General features: G+C 47.5%; 1 protein-coding gene across 3 annotated transcripts in view; it reads left to right on the top strand.

Annotated features, from left to right (window-relative positions):
* Positions 1-22,483, top strand: part of FBXO42 (F-box protein 42) — a 74,972-nt gene that overhangs the window by 12,746 nt on the left and 39,743 nt on the right. For 2 of the 3 annotated variants that reach the window (XM_060200871.1, XM_007523714.3), the window contains exons 2-3: positions 17,474-17,740; positions 18,156-18,272. In XM_060200871.1, coding sequence (XP_060056854.1) covers positions 17,491-17,740; positions 18,156-18,272 — 367 coding nt within the window. In that variant the 5' untranslated portion in view covers positions 17,474-17,490. Of the gene's footprint in view, positions 1-14,484; positions 14,607-17,473; positions 17,741-18,155; positions 18,273-22,483 lie in introns of those variants that run through there. The other variant, XM_060200872.1, reaches the window with a different exon arrangement.

Raw genomic sequence — 22,483 nt, 5'->3', positions numbered from 1 at the left:
TTATGAGTCACTACTCAAAGAAATTGAAAAAGACACAAAGAAGTGGAAAGATATTCCATGTTCTTGGGTTGGTAGAATTAACATCATCAAAATGAATATATTACCCAGAGCCATCTACAAATTTAATGCTATCCCCATCAAGATCCCAAGCACATTTTTTAGGAGAATACAAAAAATGCTACAAATGTTTATCTGGAACCAGAAAAGACCTAGAATTGCCAAAGCAATCTTGAGAAAAAAAGAACAGAACTGGAGGCATCACATTGCCAGATCTCAAATTGTATTATAGGGCCATTGTCATCAAAACTGCTTGGTACTGGAACATGAACAGACACACTGACCAGTGGAATAGAATTGAGAGCCCAGAAATGAGGCCCCACACGTATGGACATCTAATCTTTGACAAAGGGGCCCAGACTATTACATGGGGAAAGCAGAGTCTCTTCAACAAATGGTGTTGGAAACAATGGGTTGAAACATGCAGAAGAATGAAACTGAACCACTGTATTTCATCAAATACAAAAGTAAATTCCAAGTGGATCAAGGACTTGGATGTTAGACCACAAACTATCAGATACTTAGAGGAAAATATTGGCAGAACTCTTTTCCGCATAACTGGGGAAATTTATGCATGTGCAAACTGGGGAATGTTATGCATGTACAAACCATTGTACTTACTGTTGAATGTACAACATTAATTCCCAAATTAAAAAAAAAAATCTTGTAACAAACTATTAATAACAAAATAAACAAAAAAACCCCCATGTTTCATATATCAATCCCTTGTCAAATATATGATATTCAGATGTTTTCTCCAAAAAAAGATATATGGGCGCTGGGGAGGTAGATAGCATAATGGTTATGAAGAGAGACTCATGCCTGAGGCTCCAAAGTCCCGGGTTCAGTCCCCTGCACCACCATAAGCCAGAGCTGAGCAGGGCTCTCTGGTAAGGGGGAAAAATGATTTCAAGGGGTTGGCTGCCGGTGCATCTGGTTGAGCACACTTGTTTCAATGCACAGGGACCCAGGTTCGAGCCCTAGTTCCCACCTATAAGGGGAAAGCTTTGTGAGTGATGAAGCAGTGCTGCAGGTGTCTCTCTGTTTCTCTCTCTCTTTTTAACCAGAGCACTGCTCCGCTTTGGCTGATGGTGGTGGTGTGGGGGATTCAGTATTGTCCCTCTTCCTCTCTATTTTCCCCTTCCCTCTCTCTTTCTGTTTCGATTCAATAAATAAATAAAGATAATAAAAAAATTAAGTATGATTCGACATATCACCGTGCATAAGCACCCAGGTTTGAGCGCTCACTCCCACTAAAATAGAAAGAAAGGGGTCGGGCGGTGGCGCAGCGGGTTGAGTGCACACGGCGCAGAGCGCAGGGACCGGCGTAGGGATCCCGGTTCGAGCCCCTGGCTCCCCACCTACAGGGGGGTCGCTTCACAGGTGGTGAGGCAGGTCTGCAGGTGTCTATCTTTCTCTCCCCCTCTCTGTCTTCCCCTCCTCTCTCCATTTCTCTGTCCTATCCAACAACAACAACATCAATGGCAGCAGTAGCAATAACGACAACAAGAGCAACAAAATGTGAAAAAATGGCCTCCAGGAGCAGTGGATTCGTAGTGCAGGCACCGAGCCCCAGCAGTAACCCTGGAGGCAGAGAAAGAAAGGAAAGAAATATCAGCTTTTTGTTGTTGTTAAGATTTATTTTATGTGTTGCTTAGGGCTTGTATTTCCGGGACATGTATTTTAAGTGTAGCTTATTCATGTGTCTTAAAGTATTTCAGCATGTTCCAACAACTCAAACAACACCTTTATTTTGAGAATTCTTCTGGTAGAGTCACAGTTTTACCACTGTTTTAGCGACTAGTCATCAGTAGTAAGCCTTGAATTAGTACACAGCTTGCCCAGGAAGCCGTTTTCAGTCCTTTAATATAATACAGTGGAAAATGTCAGGTGTGTGCATATAATGAGCGGATAACGTAGTCAGCCTCTGCACTCACCATTTACTATTAAATGCGGTAGCACACAGTGCAAAGCACAGGGACCAGCACAAGGATCTCCACCTGCAGGGTGAAGCATGTCCAGAGATGTCTCTCTCTCTCCCCCTCTGTGTCTTCCCCTCCTCTCTTGATTTCTCTCTGTCCTATCCAACAACAGCAGCAATAACAACACCAAAGGCAACGAAAATGGGAAAAGTGGCCTCCAGGAGCCGTGGATTCGTAGTGCAGGCACTGAGCCCCAGCAGTAACCCTGGAGGCCAAAAAGAAAAGCAATATTTTATTTTAATTTTTTTATTTATAAAAAGGAAACACTGACAAAACCATAGGATACGAGGGGTACAACTCCCTCATCAAAGCAAGGACTGCAAAAGCTGAATAAGGGCAAGAGACTGGCAGACTTTAATGATGACTCTTTAGTCACTGTCAGGCCACCCCATCAGCTGGGACCCTAATCAGGGAGTCCTGAGATTCCCAAACAGACATGATGGGCCTAGACCTCAAATAAATCTCTCTCTCCATTGTTACCGGTCATCTCTATCAGGAACAACACAAGAGACCCCTTTGTGGGCCCCATAGGACCTTGCCCTCAACTTGGATCAACAATGGTAGAGAATGTTCCATCCTCCGAAGGGAGGCTGGACAACATACTCTATGCTACACCTGAGGAAGATGGGTCCTGATACTGGGGCAGCTTGGAATGTTTCTGCTTATGACCACATCCCTGTGATCTACAGGGATGCAGAGGTCACATAGGCTCCCAAGCTGAATATGGGCCCCAGATCACATCAAATCGATGGGGTTTACATTCAACAATACTTATACACCTTTCCCATATTTGGGAGATACTCTCTTCCCTGATCCATATTTGTGATCCTTCTGCCAGCCATGACATCACCTCCCCAGACAATAATTAGGATCCACCTGCATATCAGATTTCAGGCTCAAGCAAACAAACAACAACAAACAAAAACACGAGTATAGCCACAGGCCCTTTGGAATATAACTAGAATATGCCTACTAGCTATCTACAAAATGGTGGACCCCCCCCCCAACTCTTCATCTGCACTATTCCAGCCTTTAGGTCCATGATTGGTCAACAATTTGTTTGGCTTTGTATGTTAACTCTCCTTTCAGCCACCAGGTTCCAGATGCTAGCAGGATGTGACCAGACTTCCCTGGACAGACAACCCCACCCATGTGTCCTGGAGCGTCACTTCCCCAGAGCCCTGCCCCACTAGGGAAAGAGAGAGACAGGCTGGGAGTATGGATCCACCCGTCAACACCCATGTTCAGCAGGGAAGCAGTGACAGAAGCCAGACCTTCCACCGTCTGCATCCCACAGTGACCCTGGGTCCATGCTCCCAGAGGGATAGAGAATGGGAAAGCTGTCAGGGGAGGGGATGGGATACGGAGTTCTGGTGGTGGGAATTGTGCGAAGTTGTACCCCTTTTATCCTATGGTTTAGTCAGTGCTTCCTTTTAATAAATAAAAAAATAAATTAAAAAAATATAAAGAGAAAAAAAACTGTAGATAACAACAACAACAACAACAGAAAGAGGGGTTATAGCTCCACACAATTCCCACCACCAGAACTCCCTGTCCCACCCCTCCCCTGATAGAAAAGCAATCTTTTATCTGTCCTACTTCCTCTTTCTCTCCGCTTGCGGGCAGAGTGGGCATTTTCAGTCACTACTTCTTTCCACCGAAACTACTTAGAAGCTTAGTGTTTTGTGGTCCGGGAGGTGGCACAGTGATAAGGCTTTGGACTCTCAAGCATGAGGTCCTGAGTTCGATCCCTGCCATCATATGTGCCAGAGTGACGTCTGGTTCATTCTCTCTCCTCCTATCTTAGAAAGAGAGAAAGAAGAGGGAGGGAGGGAGGGAAGGAAGGAAGGAAGAGAGAAACGGAGTCGGGTGGTGGCGCAGCGGGTTAATCGCACAAGGCACAAAGAAGCGCGAGGGCCGGCATAAGGGTCTTACGCGCTGCGAGCCCCGGCTCCCCACCCGCAGGGGAGTCGCTTCCCGGGCGGTGAGGCAGGTCTGCAGGGGTCTGTCTTCCCCTCTTCTCTCCATGTCTCTCTGTCCTATTAACAACAGCAACAGTAATAACTACAACAATAAACCAACAAGGGCAACAAAAAGGAATGAATAAACAAACAAAAATTTAAAAAGAAGCTTAGAGTTTTGGTGCACAGGGTAGTGGGGGTTCTGGGTGGGTAGGGTCTCGCATACTGAACAACTCTGTCAGTCCCGGTGGGCTCTTTTTCTCCCTCCCTTCCTCCCTCCCTCCCTCCCTCCCTTCTTTCCTTCCTTTTGATAGAGGGCTGGAGGCAAGGGGGAGCGAGGCACAGACAGGAGATACCCCAGCACTGCTTCACAGCTCATTAAGCTGCTTCTCTTTGCCGCCTCTCCTGTGCGGTGTCTGGAGGCCCAAGCCCACGCCCGGACCACGGCGAAGGGTAGGGTTTCCTGGGTGATAACAGAAGCGCCCGAGAGAACTGGAATGTTGCTGACTGCCTGGCCACCTGTGTAGCTCATCTCCGCACACTTTCAGCTCGCGTCTCAAAGAAGGAGCAAATAACTAGGTGGCCTCTGCCAACTTGACGTTACCTTTCTTCTGTGTGGTGATGCTGCTGTGTGGCTGACGGGACGGGCCTGTCAGTATTTGCCGCTGTGATCTGGGGTTTGGGAACGATCTGCAGTAGACCCGAAGCTCTCCAGCTTTCTGGATGGCCACCCAGACGCTTCATTCTGGGAGCAGTGTGGCCCCCAAGCGTACCTGCTCGTCCGTGCGAAGGGAGCCGCGGTGCGGATGGTGTGCAAGGGCCGCTGGAGGCCGAGCCGGTCCTGGGCAGAGCGTTGCATCTCCTTGAGAGCGACGTGGACATGAGCTCACCGGGGCTTTGTGTGGGCCGAGGAGAACCTGGCTGCGTTGTCGCTGCTCACAGTGCTGCTGCCATTGCCCCACGGGAGGTCACCGTCCAGCCGGACACGGGACTGGGGCCAGAGAAGACTTGCTTCCAGGCTTTGGGCATCACAGTTAGACGACCTCCTGACTGATGCTTGGCGACTCTGATGCACTGAAGGCACCCTGCTGAGCAGGGGGAGCACTCCCCCTCTTTGGACCGGTCCCCTGGTGGGTGTCAGACAGATGGCATGTTCAGTCCTCAAGCGCCGGACATCACAGAGCACAGTGTGCACTTGTACTTCCTGGAGGGTGTCTGGATCTTTCGTTATCTCTCATTAAAAAAATTTTTTTCCAGCGTAACGATCCCGGTTCGAGCCCCCGGCTCCCCACCTGCAGGGGAGTCGCTTCACAGGCGGTGAAGCAGGTCTGCAGGTGTCTGTCTTTCTCTCCCCCTCTGTCTTTCCCTCCTCTCTCTATTTCTCTCTGTCCTATCCAACAGTGACAACATCAGTAACAATAACAACTACAACAACAATAAAAAACAAGGGCAACAAAAGAGAAAATAAATAAATACTAAAAAAAAAGATGTAATTTCTCATCTTTCCAAGGTAATTATCACATAACACTCCCACCAAAAAAAAAAAAAAAAAGGTAGTCATTTAGAATAGACGGCACATTTCACCTGCGGCTCCAGGCCCCACACGCTGTCTCAGAGACTACTCTTCCCTGTGAACTCGACGGCTAGATTACATGCAAAATGTTTATCTCCTACAGTCCTCTGTCTGATTCAGAATTATTACTAGAGGCTTTCCTTTGAATACATTTTTACCCTGCACAGTCTGTTTTTTTTTTCCCTTAAGATTTTATTTATTTATTACTGAGAAAGATAGGAGAGAGAGAAAGAAGCAGACATCACTCACTCTGGTACATGTGCTGCCGGGGCTGAGCTCGGGACCTCGCGCTTGAAAGTCTAGTGCTGTACCCACTGCACCACCTCCAGGACCACCGTTTTTATTCTGCACCGTCTTTACTTTCATGTTAGCTTTCTCTTTCAGTATTTGTTTATTTTCTGAGAGGGAGACAGACCCACATATGCTGTACGGGGACTGAGCTGGGTGTCTGCACGTGACAGCTCTGTGCTTTCCTTGCTGAACCGCCCACTGCCCCAGCTACTTCACATATCAGGCAGACGGCACAATATAACTGCATTTTCGAATTTCTTTCTTTCTTTTTTTTTTTTTGCCTCCAGGGTTATCATTGGGGCTCAGTGTTGGTACTATGAATCCACTGCTCCTGGCAGCCGATTTTTCCATTTTATTGGATAGGACAGAGAGACATGGAGAGAGGAGGGGATGATAGAGAGGGAGAGAGAAAGACAGACACCTGCAGACCTGCTTCACCTCTTGTGAAGCGACTCCCCTGCAGATGGGGAGCCGGGGGCTGGAAACCGGGATCCTTAAGCCATGTGCGCTTAACCCACTGCACTACCGCCTGACACCAAGGGAACTTTATTTTTTTATTTATTTATTTTTAATAATTTTTTTTTTATTTAAGAAAGGATTAATTAACAAAACCATAGGGTAGGAGGGGTACAACTCCACACAATTCTCACCACCCAATCCCCATAACCCACCCCCTCCCATGGTAGCTTTCCCATTCTCTATCCCTCTGGGAGCATGGACCCAGGGTCATTGTGGGTTGCAGAAGGTAGAAGGTCTGGCTTCTGTAATTGCTTCCCCGCTGAACATGGGCGTTGGCTGGTCAGTCCATACTCCCAGTCTGCCTCTCTCTTTCCCTAGTAGGGTGGGTCTCTGGGGAAGCTGAGCTCCAGGACATATTGGTGGGGTCTTCAATCCAAGGAAGCCTGGCCGGCATCTACCGCCTGACACCAAGGGAACTTTATTTTTTAAAAATCATTTTGTTTATTTATTTATTTTATTATTGACAGAGAGGTACAGATAGCATAGTGGCTATTCAAAGGTACTGGCAACACCTGAAGCTTCAGAATCCCACGTTCAGTCTCCCCCAAACCAGAGGTGAGCAGTGCTCTGGTAAAAAAAAAAAAAAAAAAAAAAAAAAAAGTCAACCTGGTACTTTGGAGCTTCATGTGTGAAAGCCTGTTGAATAACCATCACGCTATTCCCTGGCTTGAAACTGTACATTTTTAGTTAGTTATACAATGTCTACTTCATACCACTTTTTAAAAAAAGTTTTTATTTTCCATCTTTAGTTTTGTCTCTAGCCATCTGGACTGATTTCATCATTATTATTTTTTAAAGATCTATATATGTATGAGAGAAAGATGGGAAAGAGACGGGGCCGGGCAGGGCCAGGCAGTGGCGCGCCTGGTTGAGCTCACATGTTACATGTTACAATGTGCAAGGACCCGGGTTCTAGCCCCCCGTTCCCAACTGTAGGGGGAAAGCTTTGCAAATGGTGAAACAGTGTTGCAGGTCTCTCTCTCTCTCTCTCTTTCTCTTTCTCTCTTTCCCTCCCTCCCTCCCTCCTTCCCTCTCTTCCTCTCTCCCGTTCTTTTTTTTATTAATTTTATTTTTATTTATTTTATATTTATTCCCTTTTGTTGCCCTTGTTGTTTTATTGTTGTAGTTATTATTGTTGTTGTTAGATAGGACAGAGAGAAATGGAGAGAGGGAGGGGAAGACAGAGAGGAGGAGAGAAAGATAGACACCTGCAGACCTGCTTCACCGCCTGTGAAGCGACTCCCCTGCAGGTGGGGAGCCGGGGGTTCGAACCGGGATCCTTATGCTGGTCCTTGTGCTTTGCGCCACCTGCGCTTAACCCGCTGCGCTACAGCCTGACTCCCCTCTCTCCCATTCTATCACTTCCTTCTCTCTCAGTTTCTGGCTGTCTCTATCTAATAAATAAATAAAGATAATACAAGAAAGACAGCTAGAACCAGAGTGCCACTTTGGCACATGCAGTGTTGGGGACCCAGCCTCAGAACCTCATGCTGAGCGTCCAGCACGTTACCCCGCACGGCTCCCGCCAGGCACCCGCTGCGCTTTTGTTAGCAAGTTTCTCATGGTTTCCTCAGAATATCTAGGAATGAACATTCAGGTTCTGTTAACACGAAAGGGAATTCCTTTCTTTTCTTTTTTTTTAAAATATTTATTTATTTATTCCCTTTTGTTGCCCTAGTTGTTTTATTGTTGTAGTTATTATTGTTGTCGTCATTGTTGGATAGGACAGAGAGAAATGGAGAGAGGAGGGGAAGACAGAGGGGGAGAGAAAGACAGACACCTGCAGACCTGCTTCACCGCCTGTGAAGCGACTCCCCTGCAGGTGGGGAGCTGGGGGCTTGAACCGGGATCCTTAGCCAGGTCCTTGCGCTTTGTGCCACGTGCACTTAACCCGCTGTGCTACCACCCGACTCCCGAAAGGGAATTCCTAAAGCTGTGCTTGCCGATTCGTGCAGTAACCTTTGTTGAGTGTCTGTGTGAGAGCAGAACAGAACCAGATTGTGTTGTTCCCCAAGAGGAGGGGGGAGGCAGAGACACGCCGAGGACAGCAGTTGGCAGTGTGAAGGCGGCAGGAAGAGGTGCATGTGCCTCGCGAGCTTCTGTAGCCCCCGCGGCCGGTGTTGAGCCACTAGGTCATTACTCTTTGTGTAGGTGAGTACTCTAGGTTAGTACTGTAGTGTAGGTGGGTACTCTTACACTGTTGGCTCTGCCACTCTACACAGAGTATTATGATACTTTCAGGGCTTTCCCCAACCAATCCTGTCCCGACACGTCACTCCTCGCTCCGGGGTGTTGACCTAAAAAGTCCGCCTACTCTCCCTCCCCTCACTTGCTCTCGCTTCCCCGTGTGGTGAGGTAGCAGGGCACGGCCATTTTTGGCTGGCTCCACGTGGCCTGAACCACCCGTCTGACCCAGCAATAAAGATGTGTGTTCCCTCTGCGCTTGGATTCTCTCTCCTTCACATCCCGCTGCCGCATCAGGCGACACACTGTGGCTCTGTAGGTTAGTACACTTACATTGTGGCTCTGTAGGGGAGTACTCTCTAGGTTAGTACTCTTCCATTGTGGATCTGTAGGTGAGTACTGTAGGTTAGTACTCTTCCATTGTGGCTCTGTAGGTGAGTACTCTCTAGGTTAGTGCTCTTCCATTGTGGCTCTGTAGGTGAGTACTCCGGGTGAGTGCTCTTCCATTGTGGCTCTGTAGGTGAGTACTCCGGGTGAGTGCTCTTCCATTGTGGCTTTGTAGGTGAGTACTCTGGGTGAGCGCTCTTCCATTGTGGCTCTGTAGGTGAATACTCTGGGTGAGTGCTCTTCCTTTGTGGCTGTGTAGGTGAGTACTCCAGGTGAGTGCTCTTCCATTGTGGCTCTGTAGGCGAGTACTCCAGGTGAGTGCTCTTCTATTGTGGCTCTGTAGGTGAGTGCTCTTCCATTGTGGCTCTGTAGGTGAGTGCTCTTCCATTGTGGCTCTGTAGGTGAGTACTCCAGGTGAGTGCTCTTCCATTGTGGCTCTGTAGGTGAGTACTCCAGGTGAGTGCTCTTCCATTGTGGCTCTGTAGGTGAGTGCTCTTCCATTGTGGCTCTGTAGGTGAGTACTCCAGGTGAGTGCTCTTCCATTGTGGCTCTGTAGGCGAGTACTCCAGGTGAGTGCTCTTCTATTGTGGCTCTGTAGGTGAGTGCTCTTCCATTGTGGCTCTGTAGGTGAGTACTCCAGGTGAGCGCTCTTCCATTGTGGCTCTGTAGGTGAGTACTCCAGGTGAGCGCTCTTCCATTGTGGCTCTGTAGGTGAGTACTCCAGGTGAGTGCTCTTCCATTGTGGCTCTGTAGGTGAGTACTCCGGGTGAGCGCTCTTCCATTGTTTGTGGCTCTGTAGGCAAGTACTCTGGGCAAGCGCTCTTCCATTGTGGCTCTGTAGGTGAGTACTCTGGGTGAGTGCTCTTCCATTGTGGCTCTGTAGGCGAGTACTCCGGGTGAGTGGACCTTACAGCCAGTTGCCTTGGGGACTGTACAGCGCTGAACAGCCCCTTCGTTTGGCAGGCATGCTCTTCCGCCTGCAAGCCCTGTCCCCAGAGACAGGAACCCCCCCCCCCCCACAGAGGCAAGAAACGCCCCAGAGGCAAGAGAAGCCCACAGAGGCAAGGAAATGTTCTTTAGCTGATAAAGCCTTGCCCACAGAGGCAAGAAACGCCCCCCCTCAGGCCTTCCCTTGGCATCACACTGGTTCTTGTTGCTCGCTTACTTGTTCCTCCATGTTTGTGCCAGTTTCTTTTCTTAAAAAAAATGCTTGTACGATATAGGTTTCTGTTCACCCCACACTCCTGATACTATGGTCAATTGGTTAAAAAGAAAAGGGGGAATTGGCAAGGACTGGCTAAGGATCCTGGTTCAAGCCCCTGACTCCCCACCTGCAGGGGAGTCGCTTCACAGGCGGTGAAGCAGGTCTGTAGGTGTCTGTCTTTCCCTCTCTCTGTCTTCCCTCCTCTTTCCATTTCTCTCTGTCCTATCCAACAACGACGACAACAATAATAACTACAACAATAAAACAACTAGGGCAACAAAAGGGAATAAATGAATATTAAATAAATAAATATTTTTAAAAAAGAATAACGACAACCATGGTAAAAATAATAAGGGCAACAAAAAAAAAAAAAGGAAAATAAATTTAAAAAAGAAAAAAAGAAAAGGGGGAATTGTTGGTATGCTTCACATTGGTTTGGTCTCACTCCCTCCGCCTCCAGGAGATTGTGGCTTAGTCTTTGCCTTTTCGCGCTTCTCCCTTCTCCCTGCCCCCTATCCTACGTACTTCCTGGGTTTCTGCCGCTGCCACTGGGGGAGTAAGATGGAGGATGGAATGGTGTGGTGATTAGATTAGAGTAGTTTTTTGTACCGTTGGCTTGTGAATAAAGAAATACAGCTCTCCGCTCAGCCTTGCGTCCCTGGTCTCTGTCTCTCGCCCGCGAAGCTAGCCCGGCTAGCTGAGTTGGTAGATCATGAGACTCTTAATCTCAGGGTCATGGGTTCGTGCCCCACGTTGGGCGCCAGGTGTCACTTGCGGTGGCGGCAGGACGCAGAAAAAGGAGGTTTGGAGCAGAAAGGGAACTCAATCCTTTATTTGCGCTGGCACCTCAAAGTTGGGTGAGAGAGAAGCAGCTTGGGCCACGTGGAGGTAGCAAAAATGGCCGCCTCGTGCAGTAACCTTCCCTGCGTCTATAATCACCCAAGTGAAAGGCCGGCAAGAGAGCGAGGTGTGGAAGAAGAAGGGCTTTTATGGGAATAACTCTCGCGAGAATGGGAAGGGGGAGGAGTAACCATAACGCTCCAGGGTAGGATAATAACTTTCGCGAGAATGAGAAGGTGGAGGAGTAACCAAAGCACTCCAACTATCGCGGGGAATTGACAATGCCCTGAGGGCACAACATGGGCAACAGGCTCTCCGAGAATGTCCCAACTCTCGCAGGAACTAGCAATAGCCTGAGGGGACAACATGGCAGATGTGACTGCATCTGCACAATTTCCCAGCACTCTTCCATTGTGGCTGTTTGCTTTCTGACTCTTTTTTCTTTTCCTGCATGGCCCGTGGTCTTGAAGTATTGTAGCCTTCTGGCAACACTCATTCAACAGTCTGTTCTGCTTTCACAAATAGCATTTAAGAGTATTTAATCCATATCTGTGCTCCCTTTCAAGTAGTGTTCAGCTCTGATTTGTAGTATTGGGCTTTGAACCTGGGACTTCGGAGCCTCTAGCATGAGAGTCTTTCTGCATAACCATTATGCTGTCTCCCTCTCCCTGATATATAAGGTTTTCAGTTCCCAATAACATCAGTGTAGGGTTGTCGCTTGGTCCCCGAAGCTGCGGAAATGCTTTTGCACAGCTGTGACCATGGGTGCTCTCCATGCACTCCAGCCTCATGTTCACGAGCTAAGTCTCGGCGCTTCATTTTACTAGCAGTGCGAGATCCCTCAAATACCCGCAGCCCTGTGCTCATAGCTGTGTCACTCACAACAGCTACGTGTGGAAGCAGCCCAGGTGCCCACTGACAGGTGTTTGCTGAAGAAGCTATGCGTCCTACTCTGCATCAGAGAGATGGTAGTCTGTATTTTTGGACAAAATGGATGGGCTCGGAGGTGATTATGCTTAGTGAAATAAGTAGATGAGAGACAGTGGGTGGCTTTACTCATGTGGGCGCTAGAGAACAGATACACATGAACTTGCGAAAGCAAACAGACTTTCTTTTTTTTTAATATTTTATTTTATTTATTTATTCCCTTTTGTTGCCCTTGTTGTTTTATTGTTGTAGTTATTATTGTTGTTGTCGTCGTTGTTGGATAGGACAGAGAGAAATGGAGAGAGGAGGGAAAGACAGAGGAGGGAGAGAAAGACAGACACCTGCAGACCTGCTTCACCGCCTGTGAAGCGACTCCCCTGCAGGTGGGGAGCTGGGGTTCGAACCGGGATCCTTAGGCTGGTCCTTGTGCTTTGCGCCACCTGCGCTTAACCCGCTGTGCTACAGTAGCCCGACTCCCGCAAACAGACTTTCTATGACGAGAACTGGTGGTTCTCTGTGAGGTGAGAGATCGGGACACAGAGTTTGCTGCTGGGTGTGGTCTGGAGCTAGACCCTGTGATCTTAGAATCCTGTAACCCGCCATCAATCACAAGTAAATAAAAGGAAATCCCCTCAATTCCATTTCTTTTTCTTTTTTTTTTTACCTTTTGGTATTGTGAAGACTGTCTTATTGCATGTTGAGTCTTCAGTTTCCTTTTAGATAAGGTTGAAGGCACAGTTAATCAGACACTGTGCCAGGAACTGACATTGCTTTTAGATGACTAAAAAAAATGGTTCCATTCCCTTCTTTCATGTCTGAGTACGAGGATTGACTCTTCGCAGATGCATTGTTTTCACATCATTCGGAGTAGTTTATTGTTTTCTGCTGTTCTTACAAAATAAGAAGGGGGGGACTTTGATTACTGCTGGATAAAGAGGGTTTCTCTTTTATTCCAGGGTTAAGTCACGCAGCATTGTAGTTAGAAGCAGTGGTCAGGTCTTCAGTCTAATCTTCATGTCACAGATGCTTTGGGAGGGAGGACAAGGTGTCTGGACTTTAGAAACTGCTCTTTGCTCAGTCAGATGTAGAACAGTCGTTTTCCAAAAGGAAAAAATGCTTCTGAGCCAAGTTTCTTCAGCAGCATCCTTGACCCAGCAGAGGGTCACTGGGCATGGCTCAGGGTCTCATAGCTTGACTCTGAGTCCACTGTCTCCCTTAAAAGGTCAAACTTGAAGAACTCGAACTGTATATTAGTTCTGACCAATAAGATGTCTTGATGGCAGCCGGTGACATATAAGGTCAGGACCAGCTATTTCCCGGATGCACTAATGATGTCATTTCTATTATAAAATAAAGTCAAGTCGGCACTCCGGTGTTCTGAATAGATATGTCAGCCCCTGTGTTCATTTGAATGTTGAGTACTAAGAAGGCCAGGATTCCCAGGCACACGACCACTCTCCTTAGGAGGCTCAGATGACTACGCTGGCTTCAGTTAGTGATTTCTCCCACTTGATCCCTGTGGGGAAACTGAGATAATGCCTACCCGAAGTGTGAAAGTAGGGGAGCTTTCTTCAAAGACTTTTACAAGGACCACATTCATTCACTTAAAAATACTTACTGTGAGACTTGTAAAAAAATATATTTTTATTTATTATTGTATAGAGACAGAGAAATTGAGAGGAGAGACGAAGGTGAGGGAGAGAGACACCTGCAGCACTGCTTCCCTCTTGAAGCTTTTCCCCTGCCGGTGGAGACCGGGGGCCTTGAACCTGGGTCCTTGAGCACTGTATGTGTGCACTTAACCAGGTGCCCCACCGCCTGGCCCCCTGTGAAGCTTTTTTTAAATTTCTTTATTGGGGGACTAATGTTTTTTTTTAAAGAATTAATTTATTTATTCATGAGAAAGATAGGAGAAGAGAAAGAACCAGCTGTCACTCTGGTACATGTGCTGCCGGGGATCGAACACAGGACCTCATGGTTGAGAATCCAATGCTTTATCCACTGTGCCACCTCCCAGACCACTTATTTATTTATTTATTCCCTTTGTTGCCATAGTTTTTTTATTGTTGTAGTTATTATTGTTGTTGTTATTGATGTCATCGTTGTTGTATAGGACAGAGAGAAATCAAGAGAGGAGGGGAAGACAGAGGGGGAGAGAAAGACAGACACCTGCAGACCTGCTTCACTGCCTGTGAAGCGACTCCCCTGCAGGTGGGGAGCCGGGGGCTCGAACCGGGATCCTTACGCCGGTCCTTGCGCTTTGTGCCACATGCGCTTAACCCGCTGTGCTACTGCTACAGTCGACAGTAAATACAACGTTTCCCAATTTTCCACATAACAATTTAACCCCCACTAGGTCCTCTGCCATCATGTTCCAGGACCTGAGCCTGTGAGACTTGTTCTTGGCATGAAAGAATGAACAACTTTCAAAATGCCTGTCTTCTCTGGGAGGATGAGTGATGATTTCATTACCTAATCGTGAATGTGAGAGTGGAGGCTGAGCTGACTGCTTTTGGCATGTAGTCACAGAAGACTTGCTCAGGACCTGTTCCTAAGTTGTCGTTGGCATCTTGTGCTCTGGGCCAGACCAGCAAACACATTCTTAAGGCGTGGAACTCATGCCTTCTGGACTGTGAAGTGGTGGATGGTGAGAATTGCTCAAAGCCGGGCATTCCAGGAGTGTGAGTCCTGCATTTAAGCTTGTTCAGATTTAGCGAGGGAGTAAGAAGTGACTTCTTTATTTTCCATGTTTATTTATTTATTCCCTTTTTTTGTTGCCCTTGTGTTTTTTTTTTTTTTTTTTTTACTGTTGTAGTTATTATTGTTGTTGTTGATGTTGATGTCGTCGTTGTTGGATAGGACAGACAGAAGTGGAGAGAGCAGAGGAAGACGGGGAGAGATAGATAGACACCTGCAGACCTGCTTCACCGCCTGTGAAGTGACTCCCCTGTAGGTGGGGAGCCGGGGGCTCGAACTGGGATCCTTACGTCGGTCCTTGCGCTTCACATCACTTGCACTTAACCCGCTGCACTGCTGCCCGACTCCCGACTTTCTTTGTTTTCAGTTGAGCCAAACATTTGTTTTGCTTGGAGGGAAAGTAGTGGAAACAGCCTGTCACAACCTGCAGTGGTTGAGCGCTTCTCTGAAGCAGACCCTGTTTAAGTACCGTGCGCTAACTGACCTGGCACTAGAGCACTCTGAGGCAGATGCTAGGCTCACAGTCTAGGGAACTGTTTAAGAGACTGCTTGCTACTCAGAGATGAAGAGACAGCCAAACCTGTAGATGCTGTTTCTTGGACTCTTGGCGAATTTCAGAACTGAGCGGGGACTAAAATTTTGAGAAAAGAAATACACTAGGAGATAGGCAGTGGAAGGTGAGAAGTGGTAAGGAGCGGTAAGAGAAGTGGTGCTTTTTCTTTGTCAGTAGGAAAGTGGACCTTCAGGGCCCAGGTGGTGGGGCGTCGGTAGAGCTTGCGTACTGCCGCACTCAAGGACCGCGGTTCAAGCCCCTGGTCCCCATGTGCAGTGGGGTTGCTTTGGCAGTGGCAGGGCGGTGCTGTGCATGTCTTTCTCTTCTTCTCATTCCCCCATCCCTGTTGATTTCTCCATTATCTATCCCCCCCTCCCCCAGTGTATAGCGTTAAATGAAAGGAAAGCACTTCTTTGGGTGGGGGAGATAGCACATGGGTTATGTGGAAAACGTTATTTCTCCCTCCTCTTCTTCCTTCCCTCTTTTACTCCTTCCCTCCTTCCAGAGCACTGCTTAGCTGTGGCTCAGGGAAAAGAGTTGGGACTTGGGATCCTTAGGCATGAGGGTCCTTTTACATAACCGTTGTGCTACCTACTGCACCCTCTTCCTTTTTGAGGGACAGACCATAGCACTGAGGCTTCCTTCACTGCAGCGGGCGCAGTCAAAGCAACTCACGGGAGGCGGGCGGTAGCGCAGCGGGTTAAGCGCAGGTGGTGCAAAGCACAAGGACAGGCACAAGGGTCCCGGTTTGAGCCCCCGGCTCCCCACCTGCAGGGGAATCGCTTCACAGGCGGTGAAGCAGGTCTGCAGGTGTCTCTCTTTCTCTCCCCCCTCTGTCTTCCCCTCCTCTCTCCATTTCTCTCTGTCCTATCCAACAACGACAACAATAATAAATACAACAATAATTTAAAAAGGGCAACAAAAGGGAAAATAAATAAATAGATAAATAAATATAAAAAATGCCAAAAAAAAAAAAAAAACCAACTCACTATCCTGGTTTTTCTTGCTTTTTCACAGCCAAGGTCCCAAAGTCCCAGGTTCAATCCCCTGCATCACCATAGTCCAGAGCTCAGAAGTGTTCTGGTTTTGGGTGAGGGGAAGTTTTTAAACTGTTTGAATGAAAAAGAAAAAAATTTTTTGTTTGTCTTTGTCATTGAGGGTTCACACCTTCTGGTTGATTCTTTTTCAGAAAGACAGACAGACAGAGATAGAGACAGTGAAAGACTGCAGTACCAAAGCCCATCTGTGTAAACAGTTCCGACTTGGACTTTCTATGGTTGTGCTTGTTAGAATAGGATTTGGGGCTGGAGAGGAAAGGCCTCTTCTGGCAGGTCAGACATGGGGGAACATTCACCCAAGGGGAGCCTGAGGGGGCTTTGGAGGCTTTGTTATCCAATCAAAATTTCAGATTAATGAGGACAAGATGCTGTCTGTGATCTTGAGTTAGAGGGATTATTGGGCAAACAAGCTGTATGTTTTATGGTTCTCCTGAACTTGCTGGCGTCTTTGGCTTTTTCTTTTGTCTGTCTCAGAGCCCACAGGCAGGGCCACTACTCCAGCCTGACAATGCCTTTGGCTTTTTTTTTTTTTTAAACCAAAGTATTGCTCAACTCTGACTCATGGTGATGTGGGGGATTGAACTTGGGACTTCAGAGCCTCAGGCATGAGATTCTCTTTGTAATAACCATTATGCTATCTGCCCCTGCCCTAGCTTTTTTTTTTTTTTTTCCCTTTCTGGTTTTTGATGAAGAGAAAATGCGCATCAGAAATCTGTGCCTCGCAAGCAGGGTACTGGCTCAGCTGCTAGAGCACCAGACTTGCCTGTCCCAGACCCTAATTCTGTCCCTAGACTGCATACCCTGAAGTGGCGCTCAGACTGCTTCTTTCTTGACCTGAGCCTGTCATATGAAATAATAATAATAATGAAAGGGGGAAGGAAGGAAGGAGAGGGAGAAAGACTGGGGGCTGTGTGGTGCTGTACCTATCAGTGTATATATTGCAATGCCCGGGGACCCTGGTTCAAGCCCCTGGTTCCCACCTGTGTGTGGGAGGCTTCATAAGTTGAGCAGTGCTGCAGGTGTGTCTCTTTGTCTTCCCTCTTGATTTCTGCCTGTCGCTGTCTAATAAATAAAATATAGGAATTTCTTAGATGATTGGATATATTATCTTAGGCATTAAGGCTGCTCACGACTGGTGCGGGGAAGGGCTGAAAACAGTTCATACTGACGGTTTCAAAGAAGTCATGTGCACACGCCCGAGTCACGGTGTGTGCTGACACCTGCTTCTTTCCTGCTGCAGGTGGCGAGTGGAATGTCATGGCCAGCTCCTCAGACAGTGATGATGACAGTTTCATGGCTGTGGACCAGGAAGACACTGTGCTGGAAGGGACAGTGGGGCAGGACGAGGAGCCCCACCCAGCACTGGAAGTTGAAAGGACCGCGTACAACAGGTCCATGTCTGAGCTGCCGGAAGAGGTCTTGGAGTATATCCTGTCCTTTCTGTCCCCATACCAGGAACACAAGACTGCAGCCCTTGTCTGCAAACAGTGGTACCGACTTATCAAAGGTAATGGGGGACGCAAACTGTTTCGTTACTTATTTAGAAGTTGTTTGAATGGGCTGCTTCTAAACTTCCAATTTCATGTTCTTTGCCTCCAAAATTTACTGTGGTGCTAAAATTTAGTATTAGAAATTACATTTTCTCTTTGTCTTTTTTTTTTTTTTTGCCTCCAGGGTTATCGCAGGGGCTGGGTGCTTGTACTACCAAATCCACTATTCCTGGAGGCCTTCCTCCCCCCTTTTGTTGTTTTGAAATCACATGATTCTTTTCATGTTTTCAATGAGAAATCAGAGGAATGTGAAGTTCCCTAAAGAAATGTGTCTTACAGTAGAAGTGATAAGATGATTTAGAGCTAAAGGTGCAGTAATTTGACTTGCAAGTCAAGTGTCCAGGCTAAGGCTTTTACTGTTTTTGTCTGCAGGTGTAGCACACCAGTGTTACCACGGCTTCATAAAAGCTGTGCAGGAAGGAAACATTCAGTGGGAGAGTCGCACATACCCCTACCCTGGAACCCCGATCACTCAGCGGTTCTCACACAGTAAGTATGAACTCTGAAGGCAGGTTCTGCCTGTGCTCGTGTTTCTAGAATCTACTTGGAGACATAGATTTTGTCTGATTGTGTGCGTGTGCGTGTGTGTGTGCGTGTGCGTGTGTCTGTGTGTGTGTGTGTGTGTGTGTGGTGTAGATGATATAAAATGAAGGCCTCCTCCCTCCCTTCTCTCTTCCCTCCAGGGTTATCGCTAGCTGGGGATCAGTGCCAGCACTCCAAATCTAAGGCTCCTGGACAGCCCGCTTTTCCATTCTAACCTTTTCTTTTTCATTAGATAGGATGGGGAGAAATTGAGAGCGGACAGGGAAAGACAGACATCTGCAGACCTGCCTCACTGCTCATGAAGCAGACCCCCTGCTTGTTGGAAGTGGGGGCTTGAACCCGGGGCCTTGTGCTTGGCATAGTGTGCTTAACTGGATGTGCCGCCACCCAAGCCCTTTTCTTTTCCTCTCCTCATCTCTTATTCTTTTCTTTTCTTCCTTTTTTCTATTTGGATCAGAAAAGGCAGATAGAAATTGAGAGGGGAGGAGGAATAGAGAGGGAGAAAGAGAGACGCCTGCAGACCTGCTTCACCTCTTAGGAAGCGCGCTTCCTGCAGATGGGGAGCAGGGGCTTGAACCTGAGCGATAGTAACGTGTGCGCTTACCTGGGTGCACCACTGCCCAGCCCTGAAGCTTTCTGTTTCTGCAGTCGGAATTGGGGAGGCATGAGCTTAAACACAGAGGGCACTTGGGCATAGTTTTCTCTTCTGCCTTTTTACTGGATTATTATTTTTTTATTTCTGCTTCACAAAGGTCAGTGTTGTGCTTTAACACCTGATTGTGTAAGGAAAAAAAGAGGGGGTGGGGGTAGATAGCATAATGGTTCTGCAAAGAGACTCTAGCCTGAGGCTCCAAAGTCCCAGATTCAGCCCTCTGCATCACCGCCATAAGCCAAAGCTGATCAGTGCCCTGGTTAAAAAAAAAAAAGAGGCAGGCATACATAAGTGTATTTCTGCTGTTCTGCTTCTTGAGTAGCTAGCGTTCAGCAGTAAGTATTACAGTAACTGGTTATTTTAACATATCAATAGTATGTTTGGTGAGCTTTGAATTTGGCCTGGGTCACAAAAATGTTTTTTTTTTTTTTAATTTCCCTCCAGGGTTATCGCTGGGGCTTGGTGCCTCCACTACGAATCCTGGAGGCCATTTTTCCATTTTTTTTACTGGAGAGGACAGAGAGAAATTAAGAGAGGAGGGGGAGATAGAGAAGGAAAGAGAAAGATAGACCCCTGCAGACCTGCTTGCGGTTTGTGAAGCATCCTCCCCTGTAGGTGGGAGCCCGGGGGTCCAAACCAAGATCCTCGTGCGGGTCCTTACGCTGCGTGCTATGTGCGCTTAACCGGTGCACTTTGGAGCCCCAAGCACGAGAGTCTCTTCGCATAAACATTATGCTGTCTACCCCCACCCAGGTTTCTGAATGCTTAACCATTTTATTTATTAATTGATTTTATTGGCATTTTATTCTATTAGTGATTCCAACCACTTCATCAAATGGGTTTGAGATGTAGTTCTGCATAAAGAAAGCTCATTGAAGGGATGGGAAAACTTCTTCAAAGTTCTCCTGATTATCACTAATTATATTGCTTTCAGTTCTCAAAACCTTTAGTGTCTGCCCATTGCTCACACATGGGATCTAAACTTTGTCTTGCATTCAAAGCTTTCATAATTTGATCTGTGTCTACATTTACTTCATCTCCCAACTTGTCCCCAGAGCTCTCTTCTTCAGTGAGCTTCACTTGACCTTTTGCCAGTGTGGTCTCCTCCTCCCTGGAACATTCCCACACATTTCACAGTAGCTTTGCTGTTCTCTTAAGATCTGTCGAAGATCTAGCTTGTGCATGAAACTTTCTCACATTTTTCTGGCCCACAGAAAAATTTCAAGCTTATTTGGATATTATTGCCTGGGGTATTAATTTGGTACTCAGCTCACATTATCTTTCATTGCCAATGTATATATATATGTATGTATATATTTGCCTCCAGGGTCATTGCTGGAGCTCGGTGCCTGCACTACGAAGCCACCGCTAATGGAGGCCATTTTTTCCCCTTTTATTGCCCTTGTTGTTTATTGTTGTTGTTGCTGTTGGGTAGGACAGAGAGAAATGGAGAGAGGAAGGGGAAAGAAAGAAAGACAGACACCTGCAGACCTGCTTCACCACTTGTGAAGCGACCCCCCCCCCCCCCGCAGGTGGGAGTCCGGGGGCTTGAACCGGGATCCTATCACCGGTCCTTGCACTTTGCACCATGTGTGCTTAACCCACTGCACTGCCGCCCGGCCCCCTTGTGTTTATAGATATTTTTTGCCTCCAGGGTTATCACTGGGCCTCTGCTGGCACTACGAATCCACCACTTCTGGTGGCCATTTCCACTCCATCATTTGATTGGACAGGACAGAGAGAATTGAGAGGGAGGAGAAAGAGAAAGATTGACACCTGCAGACCTGCTTCACTGCTTGTGAAGCGTTCCTGCTGTAGGTGGGGAGTGGAGGCTCAAACCGGGAATCCTTGCACATGGTACTTACTGTGTGTGCTTAACCTGCTGTGGCTCCGCCTGGCCCATTTGCTTTAAACTATTTTGTGAACTCCTGAGGATAAGGTGATGTGGCCATCCACACTGCGCAAACATTGCAGAGACACTTAGTAGCTTAAAGCATGATTAATTAGCTAACGGAGCCTCTGAGGGTCAGGAATTTGGAAGTGGACTAATTGGAAGCATCTGTCTCAGGGTTTTCTCGAGCAGAGTAGCAGGTCTGCAGATGTCTCTGTTCTCCTTCCCTCTTTGTCTCCGCCTCCTCTTGCAGCTCCTCTCTAGCCTACATATTTACTTGAGAGAGTGAGAGGACAAGAACAGAGCACCACTCTGGCATAGGTGGTGCTGGGGACTGAATTTAGGACTCCTTGTTTAGGCGCCCATGCTCCAGTCACTACCCCCGGCTGCAACGAGGCCTGCTTGCGAAGCCTCCCTGTAGGTGGCAGCTGGGGGCTGCAACCCTGTCCTTTCGCATGATAGCACGTGCACTCGATTGGGCGCTCCACTGCCCGGCCTTCAAAGTGTCTGCTTTTAAAGACTTATTTATTAATGAGAGAGGGGAGGGAAAAGAGAGAGAGGAGAAATAGGCACATGTGGTGCTGGGGCTTCAACCGGGACCTCGTGCTTGAGAATCCAGTGTGTGTGTGTGTGTGTGTGTGTGTGTGTGTGTGTGTGTGTGTGTGTGTGTGTGTGTGTGTCAACAATTTAATAATGCGATCGCAGGGGTGAAGGGGGATAATTCCAGTAACTCCAATCGTTTTCACAAGGTCTTAATGACAGTTCACCTACTGTTTGTTTGCTTACTTTCTGTTGCTTTATTTTGTTTTGCCAGAGCCCTGCTCAGCTCTGACTGACGGTGGTGCTGGAGATTGAACCTGGGACCTTTGGTGCCCTAGGCACAAAAGTCTTTTTGCATAACCATTAAGCTGTCTCCCCGGTCCCTAGCTTTAAAGACAGTTTTTTAATCTTTTTAAAATCAGTCGATATGTTTCAATACTTTGTGTTGCACATATTAAGGAAACCACACAGTGGTGTCTCTCAGATGTGTCAGAGTGCAGAGTGACAGGGTGACTGCGGTGCTGTCTCCTTCACAGACGGTCCCTGAAGACAGGCAGGTTCTATGCTTTATCCTTTTTTTTCTTCAAATATTTATTTATTCCCTTTTGTTGCCCTTGTTGTTTTATTGTTGTAGTTACTATTGTTGTGGTTATTGATGTCGTTGTTGTTGGATAGTACAGAGAGAAATGGAGAGAGGAGGGGAAGACAGAGAGGGGGAGAGAAAGACAGACACCTGCAGACCTGCTTCACCACCTGTGAAGCGACTCCCCTGCAGGTGGGGAGCCGGGGGCTGGAACCGGGGTCCTTATGCGGGTCCTTGCGCTTTGTGCCACGTGCGCTTAACCTGCCGTGCCACCGCCCAACTCCCTGCTCTATCTTTTGTGCGCCTTTCACAACACCTGGCTTATAGCTGCTACTGTTCTTTGTGAGTCACGAGAACAAGTATATGGACAGTCCAGCTTCTTGTGTACAAGTCTAGGATCAAAGAAGGCCAGGGAAGGGAAGTCAGTGGTGGTTTTGTTGGTGACCTTGTGCGGCTAGTCATGGAAGCTCTGATGAGTCTTGGGTATTCTT

Source organism: Erinaceus europaeus, chromosome 11 (genome assembly GCF_950295315.1).
Source record: "Erinaceus europaeus chromosome 11, mEriEur2.1, whole genome shotgun sequence".
Lineage (NCBI taxonomy): Eukaryota > Metazoa > Chordata > Mammalia > Eulipotyphla > Erinaceidae > Erinaceus > Erinaceus europaeus.
Note: the sequence above shows the minus strand (reverse complement) of the source record. Positions and strands in the feature narration are given on the sequence as shown.